General features: G+C 43.4%; 1 protein-coding gene across 2 annotated transcripts in view; it reads right to left on the reverse strand.

Annotated features, from left to right (window-relative positions):
* The window catches only part of CLSTN2 (calsyntenin 2), a 634,178-nt gene that overhangs the window by 72,373 nt on the left and 540,949 nt on the right, over positions 1–20,856 (reverse strand). For both annotated transcript variants that reach the window (XM_060149165.1, XM_060149164.1), the window contains one exon: positions 19,273–19,394. In XM_060149165.1, coding sequence (XP_060005148.1) covers positions 19,273–19,394 — 122 coding nt within the window. The remainder of the gene's footprint in view (positions 1–19,272; positions 19,395–20,856) is intronic.

Here is a 20,856-nt window from a genome sequence, read left to right on the forward strand (position 1 = left end):
TTAGAACCTCTGCAATGGGAACAGGAATTGAGAAGCCCCAGGGTAGCCTGTGATGCCCACAGAAGGTTCTGGTCAGACTGGCAGGGATGCAGAAAGCCTGGAGTCAGAAAGCTATGCAAGGCGCAATGCGTTGTGTTACCACATTTAATCCTTCCAACCCTATGGGGTGTTATTTCATCCCTATTTTTTACAGAAGGGGAAACTGAGACCCAGTGAACCTACTGTCTCAAGTTTAAATATTGGCAGAGCTGGGACTCAAACCCAGAAAGTCAGGTTCAGTAATCTGTGCATTTAACCACTAAGCCAGGTTACCACCCACTACCAAGTACACCAGAGGGCATAGCTTCTTGTTTTCATAAAGCCCAGAATTCCAGAATCCTCCAGGACAGATTCAGACTGGCTAAGCCAAGACTCTGCTCTCTAGTATGGGCCAGAAAAAGTAAAAATGCGAACAAAGATACAACAATGTAATTTATTATCATCTAGCGTGAGTCAGGTGCTTTATGCACATCTCTAATGCCTATTAACCTATTTTTAAGATGAGGACACAGGGGCTTGCAGGGGTTAAGTAATATTCTAAGTTCCCACTGCTAGAGGGCGGCCATGGTGCAATGTGAACCTGAGATTTTCTGTTCAAAAATCACGCTCTCGCTTCTATATGCTTTCGTCTGCCCTCATGAGGCTATATATTTTCCCCAAGTATATCACACACAGCCGTCCTTCCTCTGCCACGGGCATTTGAATGGCAAAGCGTCATCTGTCACTTGCGAAAGGAGCTGCAGGCCTCAGGATGCCCCAGGCAAGGCTGGGCCAATTCCCACATGCCCCAGCAGCGTATATGTAACATACCCTTACCGTGCTTGGTGTTCTTATTAAAACAAAAAGCTGTATTACTTTGCTGTTTTACTTGGTAAAAATGACTTTTTAAATTTTATCGTTTGTATTTTTCTGTTGCCAAGTCCATTCCCCCTCCCTGTATCCTCAAGTCCATTCTCTAGTAGGTCTATGTCTTTATTCCCATCTTGCCCCTAGGTTCTTCATGACCTTTTTTTTTTTTTTTAGGTTCCATATATATGTGTTAGCATATGGTATTTGTTTTTCTTTTTCTGACTTACTTCACTCTGTATGACAGACTCTAGGTCCATCCACCTCACTACAAATAACTCAATTTCGTTTCTTTTTATGGCTGAGTAATATTCCATTGTATATATGTGCCACATCTTCTTTTTTTTTTTTTTTTCCCACATCTTCTTTATCCATTCATCTGTCGATGGACACTTAGGTTGCTTCCATGACCTGGCTATTGTAAATACAGCTGCAATGAACATTGTGGTACATGACTCTTTTTGAATTATGGTTTTCTCAGGGTATATGCCCAGTAGTGGGATTGCTGGGTCATATGGTAGTTCTATTTGTAGTTTTTTAAGGAACCTCCATACTGTTCTCCATAGTGGCTGTATCAATTTACATTCCCACCAACAGTGTATGAGGGTTCCCTTTTCTCCACACCCTCTCCAGCATTTATTGTTTGTAGATTTTTTGATGATGGCCATTCTGACTGGTGTGAGATGATATCTCATTGTAGTTTTGATTTGCATTTCTCTAATGATTAGTGATACTGAGCATTCTTTCATGTGTTTGTTGGCCATCTGTATATCTTCTTTGGAGAAATGTCTATTTAGGTCTTCTGCCCATTTTTGGATTGGGTTCTTTGTTTTTTTGATATTGAGCTGCTTGTAAATTTTGGAAATTAATCCTTTGTCAGTTGCTTCATTTGCAAATATTTTCTCCCATTCTGAGGGTTGTCTTCTCATCTTGTGTATGGTTTCCTTTGCTGTGCTAAAGCTTTGAAGTTTCATTAAGTCCCATTTGTTTATTTTTGTTTTTATTTCCCTTTCTCTAGGAGGTGGGTCAAAAAGGATCTTGCTGTGATTTATGTCATAGAGTGTGCTGCCCATGTTTTCCTCTCAGAGTTTGATAGTGTCTGGCCTTACATTTAGGTCTTTAATCCATTTTGAGTTTATTTTTGTGTATGGTGTTAGGGAGTGTTCTAATTTCATTCTTTTACATGTAGCTGTCCAGTTTTCCCAGCACCACTTATTGAGGAGGCTGTCTTTTCTCCATTGTATATTCTTGCCTCCTTTATCAAAGATAAGGTGACTGTATGTGCATGGGTTTATCTCTGAGCTTTCTATCCTGTTCCATTGATCTATATTTCTGTTTTTGTGCCAGTACCATATTGTCTTGATTACTGTAGCTTTGTAGTATAGTCTGAAGTCAGGGAGCCTGATTCCTCCAGCTCCATTTTTCTTTCTCAAGATTGCTTTGGCTATTCGGGACCTTTTGTGTTTCCATACAAGTTGTGAAATTTTTTGTTCTAGTTCTGTGAAAAATGCCAGTGGTAGTTTGATAGGGATTGCATTGAATCTGTAGATTGTTTTGGGTAGTATAGTCATTTTCACAATGTTGATTCTTCCAATCCAAGAACATGGTATATCTCTGCATCTATGTGTATCATCTTTAATTTCTTTCATCAGTGTCTTATAATTTTCTGCATACAGGTCTTCTGTCTCCTTAGGCAGGTTTATTCCTAGGTATTTTATTCTTTTTGTTGCACTGGTAAAACATTTTTTATTTGAGTCTAGATAATAGGTAGAATAGTTTCTCTTTGCTTTCTGCCCACATAGCTAAAGCCTTATTGTCCCCTTATATTTGTGTTGGTAATGAAACCTTTTGAGAAGGCTGTATTTGATGGAAGGGTACATGACCCTTTTAATAGAAGCAGACCACATTATGAAGCTGATGCCAAGCTCTGTTTCCAGGGCAACCTAAACAGAATGGCAAGGGGTACTTGGTTTCTAACATTTCATGTAATGTCATGAAGGCAGATATTAGACTTTTCTATTGGGAAAGGAAAGAGTTTTCTTCCCCATGAGCACACAGGAAGTTACCACCTACCCATCAAAGAGAAGAAGGCAGTGAGTCCACAGGGTCAAGCACAGGGGTGGCTCCAGCACTGTCTTATCTTCATCTTGGACAATGGAGTCAGGACAGGATTAGGAAGAATAATTCATCCCCTCTGATAAAGAGGAGGGAAGGCCAAAATATGTACCTTTAATTACATTATAAGGAAATTGACTGCAGAGCCTCCATTGGGCTGTTGTTAGAGGCTGGTTTGGCTCTTGATGGCAAAAGGGCCACAAAGTCTGGAAGTGAGAGATGAGGATTTAAGGCAATGCCAAGTAAATATGGGATGGTCTTGATGCAAATGAGGGGTCATTTCTGAGACCTTTGTAGATACCCTGATTTGTAAATATTTTTATAATTTTCCCTTTAACCTCTAATTTATGGCTAAAATCATTGCTTTTGCAGACCTCTTCACTTTATTCACTTTCACATCGAGCATAAACAATTTGAACAAAGAGTGGTATTTCTGCTTAAAAGGGAAAAAAGGACACTTACTCCATCCCAGTATGCTGATTAGCAGATGTCACACACAGGCCTCTAGGCCCCAATGATACACTGTTTTAAAATGTACCTAAGATTGTTTTAATCTGGTGTGGCAAGGTACACCCATGAAAGAAGTTGTTTTTATACTCATAGATCCCTACAAACAGGAGGCATGGCACACTGTGAAGGGCCACACAGGGAAGCACCAGGGTTGCTCAGGAGGCAGAGTGCGTGGGAAGAATAATTGGCTGAATAATTCAAGTGGGCTCTGGGCTATAAGGGTGGTCCCTAGTTGTCCAGTACCTGGCCCTGGAATGCTTTATGGCAGGTGTATAGTGTTCTGGTCTGCAGGAGCCCAATCAAAGGAGGCAGATGGGGTATGGACTCTGGATTTATTGGCTTTCATAGCAAAGGTGCGCTGGCAGACAATTCATTTACTATCTCCAGGAACCAATTAACCCTGGGAGAGGTACTTCTTTCCTGGGTCCACAAGGCCCCCAAATGTCAAAGCATCAAAGTATAAGGGAAAAAAAAACATGATTGATACACAAGGAGACAAGGTTGACACTGTTGCTTGCAGCCATGAGAGCAGCAAATTCCACCTTGCTCTCTATTCCCACATTCCTAGGTCATTTTCCAAATCCCTTAAACTTAAACCTGTTGGTTCTCTTGCTTACTTTCTGAAACCCAAACCTCATAATTTTCTCTCTAGGCCCTTGACAACCCTGTTTCATGGCAAATAGACAACCCTACATTCTTAAATATTGTGCCCAATTTCAACTAAGGGTTGGGAGGGGTCAAGCACAGGGGTTGCTTGGGAAGGGTTGGGAGGTAAGATCAGGCCCTCCTTCATCATTCATAACACCTCTTGAGCACTCTCCTTAAGCATTGTCTAAAAATCCCAGGTTTAATTTCTCCATTCCTGTTGTGGCCCATGCACATCAACTGTTCTTTGCCATTGTCACCACCATTGCCCATTTATTTGTCTGTTTCAAGAAACCTACAACATCCTTAACTTGTATTTTTTCCTGATCATCCCTTTAATCTCATGGTCTTTAAAGTAGGCCTTCTTTCATACGCATCTTTAGTTTATCATAGTATACTTAGAGCTAACATTATAACACTTTACATAAAATGTGAGAACCATGCAACAGTATAACTCCATTCCCCACACTCATCATTTGTTCTACTGTGTTTATGTATTTTAAATTTATATACATTATATGCTCACAACACTGTTGTAATTGTTGCAGTAAAAGTCATGGTCATTTACAGAAATTAGGAGAGAAGGAAAGATGGTCTTTTATATTCACTCACATATTTATCATTTCCAGTTCTCTTCTTTCCTTCTTATAGATTTGTTTTTCCCTCTGATACCATTTCCTTTCTATCTTGAAGACTTACTTTGTCATCCCATTGTCTTTTGGTCCCCATCATTTCCAGTAAAATGTCAGCTGTAATTCACATTACATTGTTGTTGTTCTCCCATAGGAAAAATAATTTGTTTTCTTTTTCTCTGGGTGCTTTCAAAATTTCCTCTTTATTTTTGGTTTTCAACAGGTTGAGGATGATGTGCTTAGGAGTGTTCTTTGTATTTATCCAGTTTGGAACTTGCTTATCTTATTCGAACTTTAAAATGATGTTTTGCACCAAGTTTGGAAAATTTTTCGACCACTACTTTTTCAGTTAATTTTTTTATGTCCCATTCACTTATTCTTGTCCTTTGGTCCTTTTAAGAATTTTGTCTTTTCTCCTCTCCTTTCTTCTCCTCTCTCCCTTCCTCCTCACTGGCTCTAGATTTTAAGAAATCTTTCTTCTCTCCCCTTCCCTCTTCATATTGTACAATTGCTTTTGATCTCTCTTCCAGTTCATTGACTCTTCTATCTCCAATCTTCTGCTAAATCCTTCTTTTCATTTTAGATATTGTATTTACCACTTTAGATTTGACATTTCTGTATAGTTTCCATTTCTTTGCTGATATTCTCTATCTGTTCATCCATTGTTAGAACATTTACTTTAAAGCTTTTTAAAACAATTTAAAATAGCTGCTTTAAAACTGCTTTCTGAAAATTCCAATATCTGTGTCATCTCAGGGTTTCTCTTGAATGATTTTACTCTGAACCTTAGGTCACATTGTTTCCTGTTTCCTCACATGTTTAATAATTTATACTTAATACTGGGGACTGTGGATTGTACATGTTAGAAACTCTGGATTCTTGTTATCTTTCTCTGAGATTGTTGATTTTTATTAAATTACTGGACGGTCACCTTGTACCTGTAGAGTTTGGTTTTATACTATATAAGGATATTACTGTTTGGCTTTACCCTTAATTTTGGACAAGCCCATAAATCCTGGCATATGAACTTTATTTCTAATATATGTCTCTTCTGTCATTTCATTGGAAAACTCTAGGTGTTTACCTAGTCCTTATAACTTGGAGGAATTCCAAAATTTGTCTAATTTCAAGTAAGCAGTAACTAAAATCTCTGATCAGGTTTTTCATCTCTCCTGCTATCAATTTTCACTGGGTTTCCAAAGTCTCCTCTGTGTGTACCCAGTTCAGGGGTCAGACAAGGATTTGCGGGAAGTTTATATTCAGAGTTTGAGTTCTCTTCCTGTATATCCCTCCTTTCTGATATTAACTCCCTAAATTTCCAGGAATTCTGGCATTGATGATCTTCATTCTATAACACTTCAAGCTCAAAGAACTGTGGCTTGCTTTCTTTGTTCCTTCTTTCTTTTCATTCTTTAATTGTTTTCATTATTATTATTAATAACTTTATTAAATAGCTGTATAGATAAAATTTATTTTATATATCATAAAATTCACTTGTAATAGTATGATTCAATAATTTTTAATAAATTTATAGAGTTGTGCAACAACCATCACAATCTAGTTTTAGAACATTTCCATCACCCCAAAAAGGCTGTGCTCATTTACAGCTGACTTTTACTCTGACTTTGAGCCCTAGGCAACCATTGATCTATTTTCCATCTCAAAATTGCCTTTTGTGGACATTTCATGTAAATGAAGTCATAGAATATCTGGTCTTTGTTGTCTAGTTTTTATCACTTAGCATAATATTTTTGAAATTCATCTATGTTGTGTAAATCGATATGCTGTATATGTTCCTTTTTATTGCTAAACAGCATTCCATGTATGGATACACAATAGGTTATTTATTCATTCACCCATTAAAGAACATCTTGTTTTTGTTTTGTTTTGTTTTGTTTTTGGAAGCTTTTATCAATGTTCCTCAGATAATACCTACATAGCCAAACTGGTACTTGTAGGTCTATGGAGCAGTGATAGGGAACCACAGTGTAGAAGATCAGATTATGACATTCAGATAAGGACTCATTTTTTAAAATTTAAGCAGCATTTATTGGATACATTTGTTTGTGTTAGACACTGTGTTAAAGGTTAAAGAGGTGAAATAAGACATGAAATCTCAGTGTAGTGGAAGAAATGAACCAACAAACAAATAAGTGTAATAAAGTGTGAAAAATGTGATAAAATTCTGGGGCCTCCATGGAGTTAAGGTCAATTCCCTACAGGAGAGGGAATTACAGGAAAGTCTTTATCAAGGATGTGAGCCTTGAGTCTTGAAAGATGGTCTTGAAAGAGGAACAGGTCAGTCAGATAGTGGAAATAACTTGCCTTCCCATGACACATTCTCTTTTATTCTTAAAAGCCATGCAGGGCTTCCCTGGTGGCGCAGTGGTTAAGAATACTCCTGCCAATGCAGGGGACATGGGTTCGAGCCCTGGTCCAGGAAGATCCCACATGCCACAGAGCAACTAAGCTTGTGCTCCACAACTACTGAGCCTGCGTGCCTAGAGCCCATGCTGTGCAACAAGAGAAGCCACCACAATGAGAAACCCACACACCACAGTGAATAGTAGCCCCCGCTCACCACAGCTAAAGAAAGCCTGCGCGCAGCAACGAAGACCCAATGCAGCCAATAATAAATAAACAAATAAATTTATATTAAAAAAAAAGTCATGCAGATAGGTGCATATATAGTGTTGTCCAATCTGTCTGTGCCTGGGAATTGTATGGAAGCAAATTATTCCTGCGAGTGTCTGCTGAGACCAATGCATGGAGAAATATGGTGAAAACTTGGCAGATACCCCATTCTGCCAAGCTATATAAATACTCCTCAACAAGATAAACACATAATGGAAAAGAACACGGAGCTTTGGAGAATAATGGACTTGGTCCAACAGTTTAGGCAAATTACTTAATCTTTCAGAGCCTCAATTTCAGTACCTATAAAATGGAGTTAAGAAATAACTTCAAAAGTAACTGGGCAGCTTAGACTTAATGTATGCAAAACAATGAATTTAGGGATTGGCACACGATAGCCTCTCACAAAATGCTAGTTTTCCTTTTTTCCATCACATATAACGTTATTGACTGTTTGCCATTCTTACACCTAAGGGCTACTAGAAGTTAATGCAATCACAAGGCTTATTTTGTGTTTTGATTCTGATTTCTGTTGTCTCAAGAAAGCCACCATCTTCTGAGTAACCAAGAGATGCAGTAGCTGATTCATAATGAGGCCTTTCCTCCTTCTAAATATACACTAATTGTCAAGGTGATGGAGGAGGTTCATTAGTTAAAAGCATAATTAAAGGGCACTTCCTTTAGCTAAACTGATGAGCAGAAAGTGCAGCAATATTTGCATTTTTAGACATTAAGGACGGAAACAGATAACTCAGTGAGAGGAAGCAGGGAAGGTAGGGCAAATTACTATCACTGCCCAGGGCCTCCAGGGTTATTGCTTTGCAGGACATCCTTGGAGGAGTGGTCTTCCCTGGGAAATCAGCTTCACTGGATTCTCTTGTTTTATGGGATGAACAGCCCTTTCACCACTGTACCTCAGGAGCAAGGTGATCTTTACTTCAAAAGATGCTAAAATATGATTCCTGATAAGCTGAGCTTGGAATCTGTTTCTTGCTGGACATCCATGCCCTGTTCTAAACACTTAGGTGTCAGCATGGATACTGATTCATTCTTGTCATCCTGTATATTCATTAAGGTTGTAAATTCTCCCAAGTCAATAATAGTGCCTTTTACCCTCTTGGCATATGTGTGTCTTGAGGTCATATTCAAGGTTCTTCCATTTATTAGATGAGAGATGTGGAAAGATCCCTACTATGTCTCCTATTCCTCATCCTTAACCTGGGTGTTCTGCCTAAACTGCAAGATTTTTGGTAGAATTAAAAGAAAGTGCTTGGCACGAAGTAAGAACAGAAGTAATGTTCAATGCAATTCTCCTTCTCAGTATACAGTGACTTCATGGTGATCCGTGCCTGTGCCTCGTGTCTCTTAAATGAGGGCGTTAGCACTAGAATGTGTCATTTTGTATCAGGTTTCAATTTTGCCAATTTCTTGTTTTCTATACTGTGGAAGTGACAGAGAGAAAAAATATCTTTCATATAACAAATGCAGACACTTGGGTTTGATGCCAAGGAGGAGTCTCCCTCCCCTCCCACTGGCACCTAATCCCCAAAGCAGTCTAAAAAGACAGGAGCAAGGCACAGCCAGTGTGGTGACTGAGTCAAAGCTGCCTCCGTTGGGACCACCCCAAGGCTTGAGCATCTTATTACTGAAACAGTGATTTGATTTACTAAGCATTTGTAATTGTGTTGACATTGTTTTCTTCTTTTTAACAGTAAAATGATAGTCTGTTTTTAAATATGTATTACTGGATGTCTACTGAAAAAAAATGCATTTGTTGCCTCTGGGCAGTTGTACAGGCTAAGACACAAATAATGATTTCATGGGAGCAAAAGGAATTACTGAGCAGATGCTCATCTGGGGAACACAGACCAGAGAGGAACCAGGTCTGACAGCAAAGGGAGAAAGGTATAGGATAATTAGCATATTTGATTTGTTTAAATTTAGCAGTGGTATAGCCTTCTACTTCAAGAGAGTGGGAGAAGACAGTGAGATTGCAGCAGAGAAGAGAATTATAACCTAGCAGGACCCTATGGGATCTTCCTGGTACAGACTCCCCCCTGCTCCCAATATGCTCTGCTTGCCTCTTATATGTAGAAAATCTTTAGCCTCCTAGGCCTTCCCTGAGTTCCAAAGAATAAATTTAATCAGAGAAGTGAGAAAATGCAGAAGGAAAGGAAAACAATTAAGCAAGACAAAACAATAGTTTAGCCATTAAACAAAGTCAAGGACTTTTAGTTCCTCCACAAGAGCCATAAATAATGTTCTGAGCCATGTCCTTTGATCTGTTTTGCAAATTCTGAAACCCCCACCAGGTGGAAGAAGTGAACTGTATGTTGCCCACAAGCACGTAGATGCCAGACAGGCTGGAAACAGAAGGTTGATGATGTTGACTCCCAATTACCTCACCACCAACCAATCAGAAGAATGTCCAAAAGCTGATCAAGCATGCCACAACCTTCCTCCCTCACCCTGTCTTTAAAAATCTTTCCTTGAAAGCTATTGGTTTCTTAGGCACTAGCTGCCTGGACTCCTTGCTTGACGCCCTGCAATAAATGCTGCACTTTCCTTCACCACAACTCAGTGTCAGTAGATTGGCTTTACTGCTAGTGGGCAAGCAGACCCAGGTTTGGTTCGGTAATGGAATGACATTGCTGCAGGTCTCAATTCACCGAGAGTTTGGATTCTCCTTTAGCGTAGGCTCTTCAGAAGAAAAATGAAAGAAAATCCTTTGAGTAATAATGGAAATCCAAGAAAGCCTTGAGAAACCAGCTCTTCAAGCAAATGGCTCAGGATATATTGATGAGTAAGGCTAGGGAAGCCCTCAGTGGATTTGTGGAGACTATGTTCCCAGTACGACACAGATAGAGTTATCTATTTGTCATCAGATCTTACTGCTGGTTAGGCTCGAGATCAGCTCCACTCACATCTGGCAGCACTCATCTTCACCTCGCTGAACTTCCCTTCCTTCCTTTTATTCACTTTACCTTTGTCTCTTGGTAGCTTCCTCCTTTTAATCATACTTATGCCCCTGAAACTCTGAAGAAGTCCCTTTCTTTCCAATAATAATAGCAGTGACTGTTTGCTAACTGCCCACTTGTAGATCAAAACTACCTGTGCTACCCAGACGAACCAGAGCAGGGGGTTCATTTGGGAGCTGCTTCTAGGGAGGAGGAAAGAGGAAGTGGGAGAGCGAGTCAGGGACAGAGAACAAGCCAGTACAAGAGGGCATTGTCAAGGTCATGGCTGTGGCAGGTGGGATAAGGGGGCTGGCTTCCCAGGGACTCCTGAGAAGAGTGCAGGGGGCTGCCCAGAAATGCTCCCCACCTCCACGCCTAGTTGCTCCCGTGCCCTCTGGGTGAGAGGTGCTCCCAGGGCCGTAAAGCTGCTGCTCCTGGACTGTGCTCCTTGGAGCCAGGAGGCTCCTCTCGCCTGGGAGCAAGCCCTGGGGCACAAAGCTGACAGCACAGTGGGGTGAGGTGTGAACTCGAGGGGTGACCTTCCAGTGAAGCAGGTTTCTGTGCTTCAGGGGAAGGACGGGTATTATCTAGAGGATCTCATTCATGTATCAGCTTGTCAGTTGTAAGCTTCCAGGTGAGGCTCTGTCAAGAGAAAGAGGATTTTCTGTTTGTTTTAGCATTTTCAGAACCAAGCATGAAGGTCTCAGTGTTTCTTCCCTAAAGGCAGAGAGGTACCTTTAGGGAAGATGATAAGAGCCACTTATCATGGCTGGTGAGGGGGCTGGCACCTTAGGCTAGAGGAAGAATATGGCTTAGGACAGAAGGAAAGGCTAAATATGCCCCTTGGGAATCCTAATCCAGAGGCTCGTGAAGAAGCAGGCTTGGTGAAAAGCAAAGTAGGCAGTGAATGGGGGATGTTAGAGGCAGTGCCTCTTCCTTCCTCCCTCCCTCCTAGGGCCACGCCTCCAAGGGGAGGGGCTCCATAGAGACAGGGGTGTGGGGGTAGGCAGAGGCACCACACACTGTGGGTAAGAAGATTCTCTGAACCTGCCTGCATAGCTGGGCCCAGGGTCACCTCAGTAAAGCGTGGGGAGATGGGAGGTGGCCTCCCCAAGGCTCATGAACAGAGTATGCATTTCGTATTGCTGCTATGAGAAATAACCTCAACCTTTGTGTTAAAACAACTCAGATTTATTATCTTACAGTTTTGGAGGTCAGAAATCTGAAATGAGTCTCCCTGGGCTACAATCAAGGTGTCAGCAGGGCTGTGTTCCTTCTGGAGGCTGTAATGGACAATCTGTTTCTTTTTTTTCCTGGCTCGTAGGGGTGGCTGCATTCCTTGGCTCATGGCCCCATACCACTCTGACCTCTGCTTCCTGTCACATCTTTTCTGACTCTAATCCTCCTGCCTCCCTCCTATAAGGAAACTTGTGATTACATTGGATCCACTTGGCTAATCTAGGATACTCTCCCTAGCTCAGAATCTTTAATTTAATCACGCCTGTAAAGACCCTTTGCCATGTACGGTAACATATTCACAGATTTCAGGGATTGGGAGGTGGACATCTTTGGGGCCATTATTTTGTCCACCACAGGTGGCTCACTTGGGACCCCGAGGAGCCCAGGTGAGGTATTGTGGCATAGAGGTAACCAGTGCAGCAGAGATGGGGCAGGATGAAAGGCTTCCAGGAAAGGAGCTTTAAGGTGGAGAGAACACAGCTCAGGGAATGGGTTGAAGTGGTGGATTTCCAGCATATTGGTGCCCTCTCTAAAGAAAATAGAACAACTGGGCTGACCACGTCAGCAGTCACCTATCCAAAGAGCAGGAAATCCAGTCATTGCACAGTCCCAACCCAAGAGAACCTAGGGTGTCTTATGTGGGTCTGAGGACCCTTCTCCGCCAACACCATGAAGTCACAGATGCCACATCTCCCCAAATGTCTAGAAGTTCTTAGAGATGGGAAGAGGAAAGGAGAGGGACTCAGAGAAGTGGGAGTTTATCGGGGGCCCTTCTGTATTACAGAGAAATAAAGACACGAGAGCCACTGTATTTGTGGTTCTCCCCATGTCCATCATCCATTCAGAACAACCCTGCAAGTTGGCATCTTAGAAAACATCATTTGGGATTCCTACAAAAGGAGAGGCAAGAGAGATTCTGGACATTCTTCCTCCCCCTCTGTTTAGGACACATGTTCCTAAAGGAAAGCAGGTCTCACTGGAGACCAGTGTCCAGGGCAGGACAGTGAGTGGGGTGGCGTCACTGCTTTAGAGGAAACACGGCCAATGCATCCAAGAGTTAGTCTTTAAATGTGGAATTAGAGCACTGACAATGCCCAATTATTTTGCTCATTAAGATGACTGGTCTGGACTGGACTGACCATTCTCCAATTAACTCCTTGGCACTTGGCTATAATAATGATTGAACTCACTCATTTGACTCCCAGTTTGGCTGTAAGAGCAGATGCAAATAAGCTGATTCTACATCATTCTAACACTCTTTTCTCACCAAGAATAAAGGATTTTGCTTCTTCCAGGGGCTTTAGATGCCTTTGCAAGTAGAATGGACCTGATGGGCAAAGGCGTTGGCCTGACAAATGTGAGTATTTGGCTCAAATCCTGGCTCTGTCATTTGTTTCTGGGGGAATTTGGTCCTGTGACGTATTCTCTCCTATATGTGGGAGGAAAGATCACCTGGGTCTAAGGGACCCTGCCCCACTCACACTGGCCCCTTTTCTTTGGGTGTGGTGTGGGGCCATTGGGGACCAGACATGCCCCCTACTCCCCCTGATACTGGGAATCCAGCATTCTTCATGAAGGGTGGGGCAAGGGGCTAGGACAGGAAGCGCTTAGAAAGGACAAGTGGGTCTCATTAAAGAAGGTTTAAACTTCTCAAATAGTCATGTTATGGTATGGTTTTCCTGTGTCCAAATGATAGTGGGGCTTTTTGGTTGTTGTTTTTTTGTTTTTGTTTTTATCAGTGACCAGAGTATAAAGGTGTACCACAGAACATTTGTTTGGTCTGATGATATGTTTTTAAATGAGAAAATATTAAAAATTGGAAAATTTTCTGTAGAAATCTGATTTCTCACTTCTGAACGACTGGAACTGTACCAGGCCTGGATTCTTGTGTGGCCTGGAGCTGTGTGGTGGTTGAGTCTGAATGAGGACCTACATTCACCCAGCCAGGCATCCATACTTACTTTGACTGCTTCTCCTGTCCATGATTATTTGGGACTCTTGCAGGAGAATGCTCTCCAGGGTGTCTCAAACTGGGTATAATCTGGGCAGGGCTGTGGGCTCCCAGGACAGGGTCATTCATATCCTTCTTCTCTCCCCCAGTGCCTGTTAACAAGTTCTGCACAGAGAAGGCAATGGCCAACAGAATGTATCTCACTTCTGCTTCCTGTGCTACCTGCGATTTTTCAGAGATGCATCTTTTTCCCTTGTCTGAGCCTGGGGCACCTGTCCTCTTATTGGTCCGTTAAGGCTGTCACTCAAGCTGTGTCTTCCAATAGGTGAACAGGCTGTAAAATATCAATGGGTCTCCTTCCCAGCACCAGCAAGTCCAAAGGGAAGATCATTAGAATTCGTGATGCTGAGTCTACCATATCCAAATAACATGAAAGCCAGGAGGGGATGCAAATTAATAAACCTTTCCCATGTGAGCTGGCAGCTGGGCCTTCTCCTCTGCTCTGGTCTGGGTTTGCACATAACTAACTGCAGGCTTGAGGGATTTGCATTAGCAGATCATAAGTAAAAATCCCATTAAAATGAGAGTCTCCTCATCGTTATGATCCCTTTTCAAGAGGTACACTGGATTGCCAGGGCATTTCTTGGGGTTGCCTGGTAATGGATTTACTTGGCAGTCCATATACCCTGGCAAAGGCCTTCTGAGGTGTAGGGCAAAGGGGTGGGCTTTTTGGAAGCACTCAGCTCCTCCATGACAACTACCACACTCCCTGGGCACACAACTGAAGAGCTATGTGGAAGCCCGCCCACCTATCACGCCCTGGTTTCCATGCCGACAAGTAGCATCTGTCATGTGATTGGTCTCCTGGCTGTGGAAAGAGAAGTGGAAGACCCTGATTCTATCACAACCCCTGCTACTGGCCCCACGGAATGGCCTGGCCTGAGTTACATTTGCTTAAATGTGATACATTTTATGAACATCATACTAGCATTCCTCACATTTGCATCCCTCAAATTCTTAGTCTTCTATTGAATAACAAAATGCTTTGATTGTGGTCCATTCTTTGGGGATAAATTACCAACTCAATAACATGATATAAAAAGCCTCTTGGCATTTAATTCCCACCTGCTCCTCCAAATTGGGCTCCTAACACCTGTTGAAACTGTACCCAAGCCCCTGTGTCCCTGTCTTTTGAAGTAAAAGACTTTTGCTTTAGTCTCTCAGGCCTCCCCTGAGTCTTAAAAGAATCCCTAAGGTGGGCCAGGAATTTAAAAACACACAAAACATTAGACTGCCTTAAAAGAGTTAATGATTAGGAATGTGAAGATGTAGAAACAAAGAAGAGCTGTTGGGCCAGGAAACTGGTAACAGTTGAGACTATAAACCACCCACATAGCAGAGTCACCAGACCCACCAGGTGAAAACTGCTGACCAAGAGCACGTAGACCCCAGACTGGTTGAAACCAGAAGATTGGTGATGCTTGAAACTTCACCTTGATGCCAACCAAGCTGAGAATTGTGCACGAGCTGATCATGTATGCTGAGGGCCCCTCCCTCACACTGCCTTTAAAAACTCTTCCCTGAAAGCCATCAAGGGGTTCGGGTCTTTTGAGCATGAGCTGCCCATTCTCCTTGCTTGGCACCCTGCAATAAACGCTGTGTTTTCCTTCACCAAAACCTGTGTCAGTAGATTGGCTTTACTGCATGCAGGAGAGAGGACCCAAGTCCAGGTTCCGTAACACTGTCAACACCTTCCCCTTCCACCCCGTCCTTGTGCCCTGACACACAGAAAGCTTACAGTCCCCTGAAGATGGCCCTCCTAGTCATTCCTTGCCAGCTACCTGGCTCCATACCTCTGAGCCCTCCCACCCTTCCCAGTGGCAGGTGCCCCTGGAATGGGCTCCCACAGACTCCCCCTACCTGGCCCTCTGCCTTCTGTCCCAGCACACATCACATAGGACTGTACATAGGATTGTACACTGTCTGTTTATGTGTTTGTTTGCCCCATTATCATGGATACTTCCAGAGAGCAGAGGCTTTAGTTTAGCTGCAGAGCCTGGCACACAGTTTATGCTCAGAATAAATGAGGTCCCATCAGGCAGTAGAACATTTATTATGCTTTGGAATCCCTAAGGTGGGCCAGGAATTTGAATACACACAATACATTAGACTGGCTTGAGCCCTTTCTGGCCAAGGCCAGGAAGTTTTGTAATAGTTACAGAGCCACTGGTGGTAAAGTCAGTGAGATCTTTGAAATAATATATTATCAAGATCAAAGCTGAATGTTTGGGACCCAGAGAGTAAAAATGGCAAAATTTTAGAATTTTAAAGTGTTCCATAAAAATGGATCAAACAATCAATTAATCACCAGGAGGTTTTAAAAGATCTCAATTTTCCTTTTCTTCTTCCCTCTCTCCCTCCCTCACTCCATTTCTCCTTTCTTTTGATCTCAGTATCCCTTCATCGTTATGCCAACTTTTACTGGGCACCAACTGTGTGCTCAGGGCTACAGTTTGCCCTGAGAATTTGGAGAGAGTAAGACACAGTCATGCCCACCAGGATCTCAGCACCAAGTGAGCAGAGAGGAAGGACAAATGGGTCACTAGGATAGAGTAAGTATTGGGGAGTCTGGGAAGCATAGAGTCTGGGGAGCACAGAGGAGAGGCAAACTACTCACAGGGTGACCTGGGATGGCTTCCTGAGGGAGGATACTCTATCAGGTATACACAGTTTGGGCATCAAGTGATTTACTTCCAAGAAACTTCTGGTAAGTTTCTGTCTACATAGGGAGTTAAATAGGGGACAGAGAAAGCTGGGCTTGTCTGTATATACCACTGGATTGCTAGCATGAGTTTGGTGGAGGTTTCCTATATCCCACCCACTGTGGCTCCTTTCAGGACATGAGCAGCTGTTCAAGTGTGCTGGGGCTTCTGGTCATCAATAGGCAGCCTTTACATTTTTTTTTTTTTTTTTTTTTGCGGTACGCGGGCCTCTCACTGTTGTGGACTCTCCTGTTGCGGAGCACAGGCTCCGGACGCGCAGGCTTAGCAGCCATGGCTCACGGGCCCAGCCGCTCCGCGGCATGTGGGATCTTCCCGGACCGGGGCACGAACCCGTGTCCCCTGCATCGGCAGGCGGTCTCCCAACCACTGCGCCACCAGGGAAGCCCAGCCTTTACATTTCTTAACGTTAATTTCTTTAGTAGAAGAACACTATAGACTGAATTATGTCCCTGCAAAATTCATATGTTGAAGCCCTAACCCCCAAACATAGCTGTATTTGGAGAAAGGGCCTAACCTTCATTAGGAGGTAATGAAGGTTAAATGAGGTCATAAGGATGGGGCCCTAATTCAATAGGGCTCGTACCTTATAAGAAGAAGGAAATGTACCCAACCTCTCTCCACCATGTGAAGACACAGTGAGAAGGCTGCTGTCTACAGCCAGGAAGAGGGCCCTCACGGGGGGTGATGGAATTGGCTGGCACCTTGATCTTGGACTTCCCAGCCTCTAGAATTGTTTAAGCCACCCAGGCTGTGGTATTTGGTTGTGGCAGCCCAAGCTAAGACAAGGAAGACTGAGCTTGAACAAAGTGAAGATTTGACAGTTTCATAGGGTTTCATCAAGACTATAAACATTTTGCACTTTGCATAATTCCTCTCTCTAAATTAATTTTAAATTAAAAAATAAAAACATTTAAAATTTTAATTAGCAAGTACACCAAAGAGGCAGCCTAACATACGGAAAAAGCAGGTCCTAACCATGGTTTGCTGTGTGACCTTGGGCAGGTTACTGGACCGTGGTCTCCTGCCTCATATTATCCACCTGGCAGGACTGGGGCAGAGATGAGAATGAGCCACTCATGCAGCGTGCCTAGCACAGAGCGGGCACCCATGAATGGTAATAAATGAGATCAGAGTAGTTTGGAAGGTATTCAGTGACTCTCAGCCCCTCCTTCAATTTGCCACTTTGGGAACAGATTTCAGAATTCCTAAATTCACTATATTTTTTATCTATAGAACCAGAATTCGTTCCTCACCTATTTTAAATTCCAAACCCTGTGACTTCATTTGCCTGTATCAGTGCTTCTCAATCCCATCTTAGGAAATGCTGCAGGGCATCTATAATGATCTCAGCCAGTATAGCAATGTTTTTTTATTAAAACCCATCATGATATGGAATTTATTTTAATTTATCTCAATTCATATTACGTATTTATAAAAACATCCCATAGAAGCCAAATGGCATTTTAGAAGTTAGTTGAGAGGCTGCCGGGAAGTCAAATAAACAATGTCAAGATAGCATAATTTCTGCAAGACCCAGAATTCCTAATTCAGAGGAACATATATTAATCCAGATGCCATATTTCCAAAACCCCGGGGTACAGCAGGATGGGATTTACTGAGAATGGACTAGGCAGTTGCCACAGGGCTCTCTCAAACATCTTTTGCATCAACCTGGCATCCTTGACCTTGTCACGCTGCCTGATGTTCCACCATTGAGACATTCCCTGAGGTTAGTGAATCTCTGTCTTAAAGAGCATATGTCAGTACTTCTGTATGGAGGAAGCGGGGTAGCGATCATACCCATCTTGGTGGAAATGAGTTCCTTCTGGCATGCTTCCCAGTGACACACTCTGAGATCAGCCCCACTGGGGGTCTGAGGCTTAAGTAGAAAAGGGAGAGGGTGGGGTAGACACGGGTAATTGGGAAAGAGAAGGGAAAGGATTATGAAACGTTCAGCCCTAGACAAGATGAGGCAGGTGGCACCCACAGGGGGGTTTGGAGGGAGAAAAGAAGACTGGGGGCCCCAGAAGCTCCCAGAATATGGGTTGGGCAGAAAGAAAGCAAAAACGAGATGCAGTAGAATGAGCATCATTTCATCTCCTTCATTACGCAGCATCCACTCGATGACACTCTTCCCTGCCGACTGCCACCCTCCCTTCTGACAATGTAAAGCCATTGAACAAAAATGCATGCCCCCCACCTTCAAATCTAAGCAAAGGCCAACTCTGGGCTTGCTGCACTGACACTTCTTCAGCGGCACGGCCGCCCAGAGAAGTACCACCTCCGCAATCTCAGCGCTGCACAGCCCTCCGAAACAGACACTTCAAAGCTTTTGATTCCAACCAGACACTTCATCTGTCATTGACAAGAACGACACAGCGGCCCTTGTGATCACAAGTCAGAAGGCCCTGGAGTGAGGCAGAGATTTTCCCACTTCAGAAAAGAACATGAACTGCTCACAGGGCACTGTGTCACTGATGACTTCAAAGTCCTCAGGTCCCTGTTCTCAACCTGTGTCACCAAAAGCGAGGCTGCACCGTCTCCCAAAGAGAGCATCAAAGAGGAGACACGGAGCATTTATGACATCAATATGCGCTAACAAAGATCAGAAACTGGGCCTGGGGATGGAGAGGATCAGCTTCCCAGGACCTCCGCACAGAGAAAGTCGACAAGATGCACGCTGGTACCTACCGGGTGCGGGTTCTAGCCGGGAAGTGTGGCCCTCCCCACCTCCGACTGGTCTTTAAGGCTGCAGTTGCCATCCCGACTTTAAGATGCTGTGTGTTTCCCAGAGTTGATTTTCCCCCAAATCAGCAAGTAACCAGAACCGTGAGATGCCTACCCACTGCCACCATCCCTGGACTAACCAACCATCCCCGCACGCGGCTGAGCAGGGCGCAAGCGCGCTGTGAGCGCCATACCTGGTCCAGCTTCCAGTGGAACTCCGCGGGGCGGAAGGTGTCTGCCTGGTCGAAATCCTTGCGCAAGAGGAAGACAAGGCGGCAGTTGTGCACGTACAGGGCGTAGTGGTGCCGGTTCATTTCTGAAAAGCAGAAAGAGGATTTGAGGGGTTCCAGATTCCCTGTGCTGATCTCCACTCCATCACTTAGCACACCTCAGAAAACAAAGAAACAGGCATTCCGGTTTTCTCTTTTACAACTGGGTCTAATAAATAGTTCTAGAACACACGTAGTGGAGCTCTCTGAAATGAAGAGGAAGGTTCAAGAAAGCTCACAGCAAAACTTCTGCTGAGAAGCCATTTGGGCTTTAAATGCCAACCTAACTTATACTCAGATACTGCATCAGATCCTGGATAAAATTACATAGGTTCACAAGCTCTTTTGTTGTTTTTTACATATACTTCTGGGAGGGTCAAAGGGCCTCTCTGACAATCACATCAGCCACTCTGGGTTCCTTTAACATAGCTGGATTCTCCCGGAGTTCTGGGCTTTTATTTTATTTCACCAGGCTTGCCAACAGCAACCACAGAGCATGTCTCCTTTTCTGCCTAATCTGTGTGCAGTGAAGGAAAGCTGCCTCACTTTTAGTTGCTGGGAGGAGGGGACATTGATTTCCCAGTGTTAGACATCGTTCCCTGAATTTCCAAAGCAATGAATAAATACTTCTTTCCCCATACACAGACAACAGATGGGACTTTTCTCTCCCCTGATAAAAAAACTTCCTTTCCCGCTTAAAAAAAAAAATCACACCATGGGTCCCAGCCATGATGTCCTATAGTCACAAGATAACAGCCCTGGGAGCTGTTCTTCGACCAGTACTCAGAGGACTCACACAAAGTAGCACACACAGAAATCTAATATGATGCACATGTTTCATAAATACTGGGCTAATGAGCAGGTGACCAGATACAGCAGAAAGAGCATGGGCCCTAGATTCAGAGAGACTTGGGGTGGAGCTGTATCTCTAGATGATGCTGAGAAAGTCATTCAGCCTCTTAGAGGCTCGATTTCCTTCACTGTATCATGACAGGGATGCTGGGCTATCCTGATGTATCATGAGAATAGGATATTGTGATTGATTCTTGCACATCCTCTAGAAACCTTGCCCGTGGAGGTATGAGTGGGAGGAATCAACACCAGTCCCACTTCTAGGCATGGGCTTTCAGTTGGTTTCAGCCCAATAAGCTCATGAAAAGCCCCCTGCCACAGCGAGTGGTTCAGGACCCAGGCCCGTGTTCAGTAGCGCAGCCCATTCTCCTGGCCATGGGGCTTCTGTCACGAAAGTGACTCAAGTCAGGCCAGTGATTCTGGAGCTGTTCTGAGTAGTTCTGGGAAAGAACTCTCTATCTCTTAGCAGGAAGCGAATAGAAGAGACCGCCACCTCTCTCTAGAAGTTGCAGTATATAACTGGGAAGCTTGGAGCTGCTGCAGTCATATTTGCTAACATGAAATTGATATACATATGGCAGCAGATCTGAAAAATTGCAGAGAAAAGGACCCAGCACCTTGATCACACTTTACCTGAAGCTGTTTAGCTCTGTTAGT

The sequence above is a fragment of the Lagenorhynchus albirostris genome, chromosome 5 (genome assembly GCF_949774975.1).
Source record: "Lagenorhynchus albirostris chromosome 5, mLagAlb1.1, whole genome shotgun sequence".
Taxonomy (NCBI): domain Eukaryota; kingdom Metazoa; phylum Chordata; class Mammalia; order Artiodactyla; family Delphinidae; genus Lagenorhynchus; species Lagenorhynchus albirostris.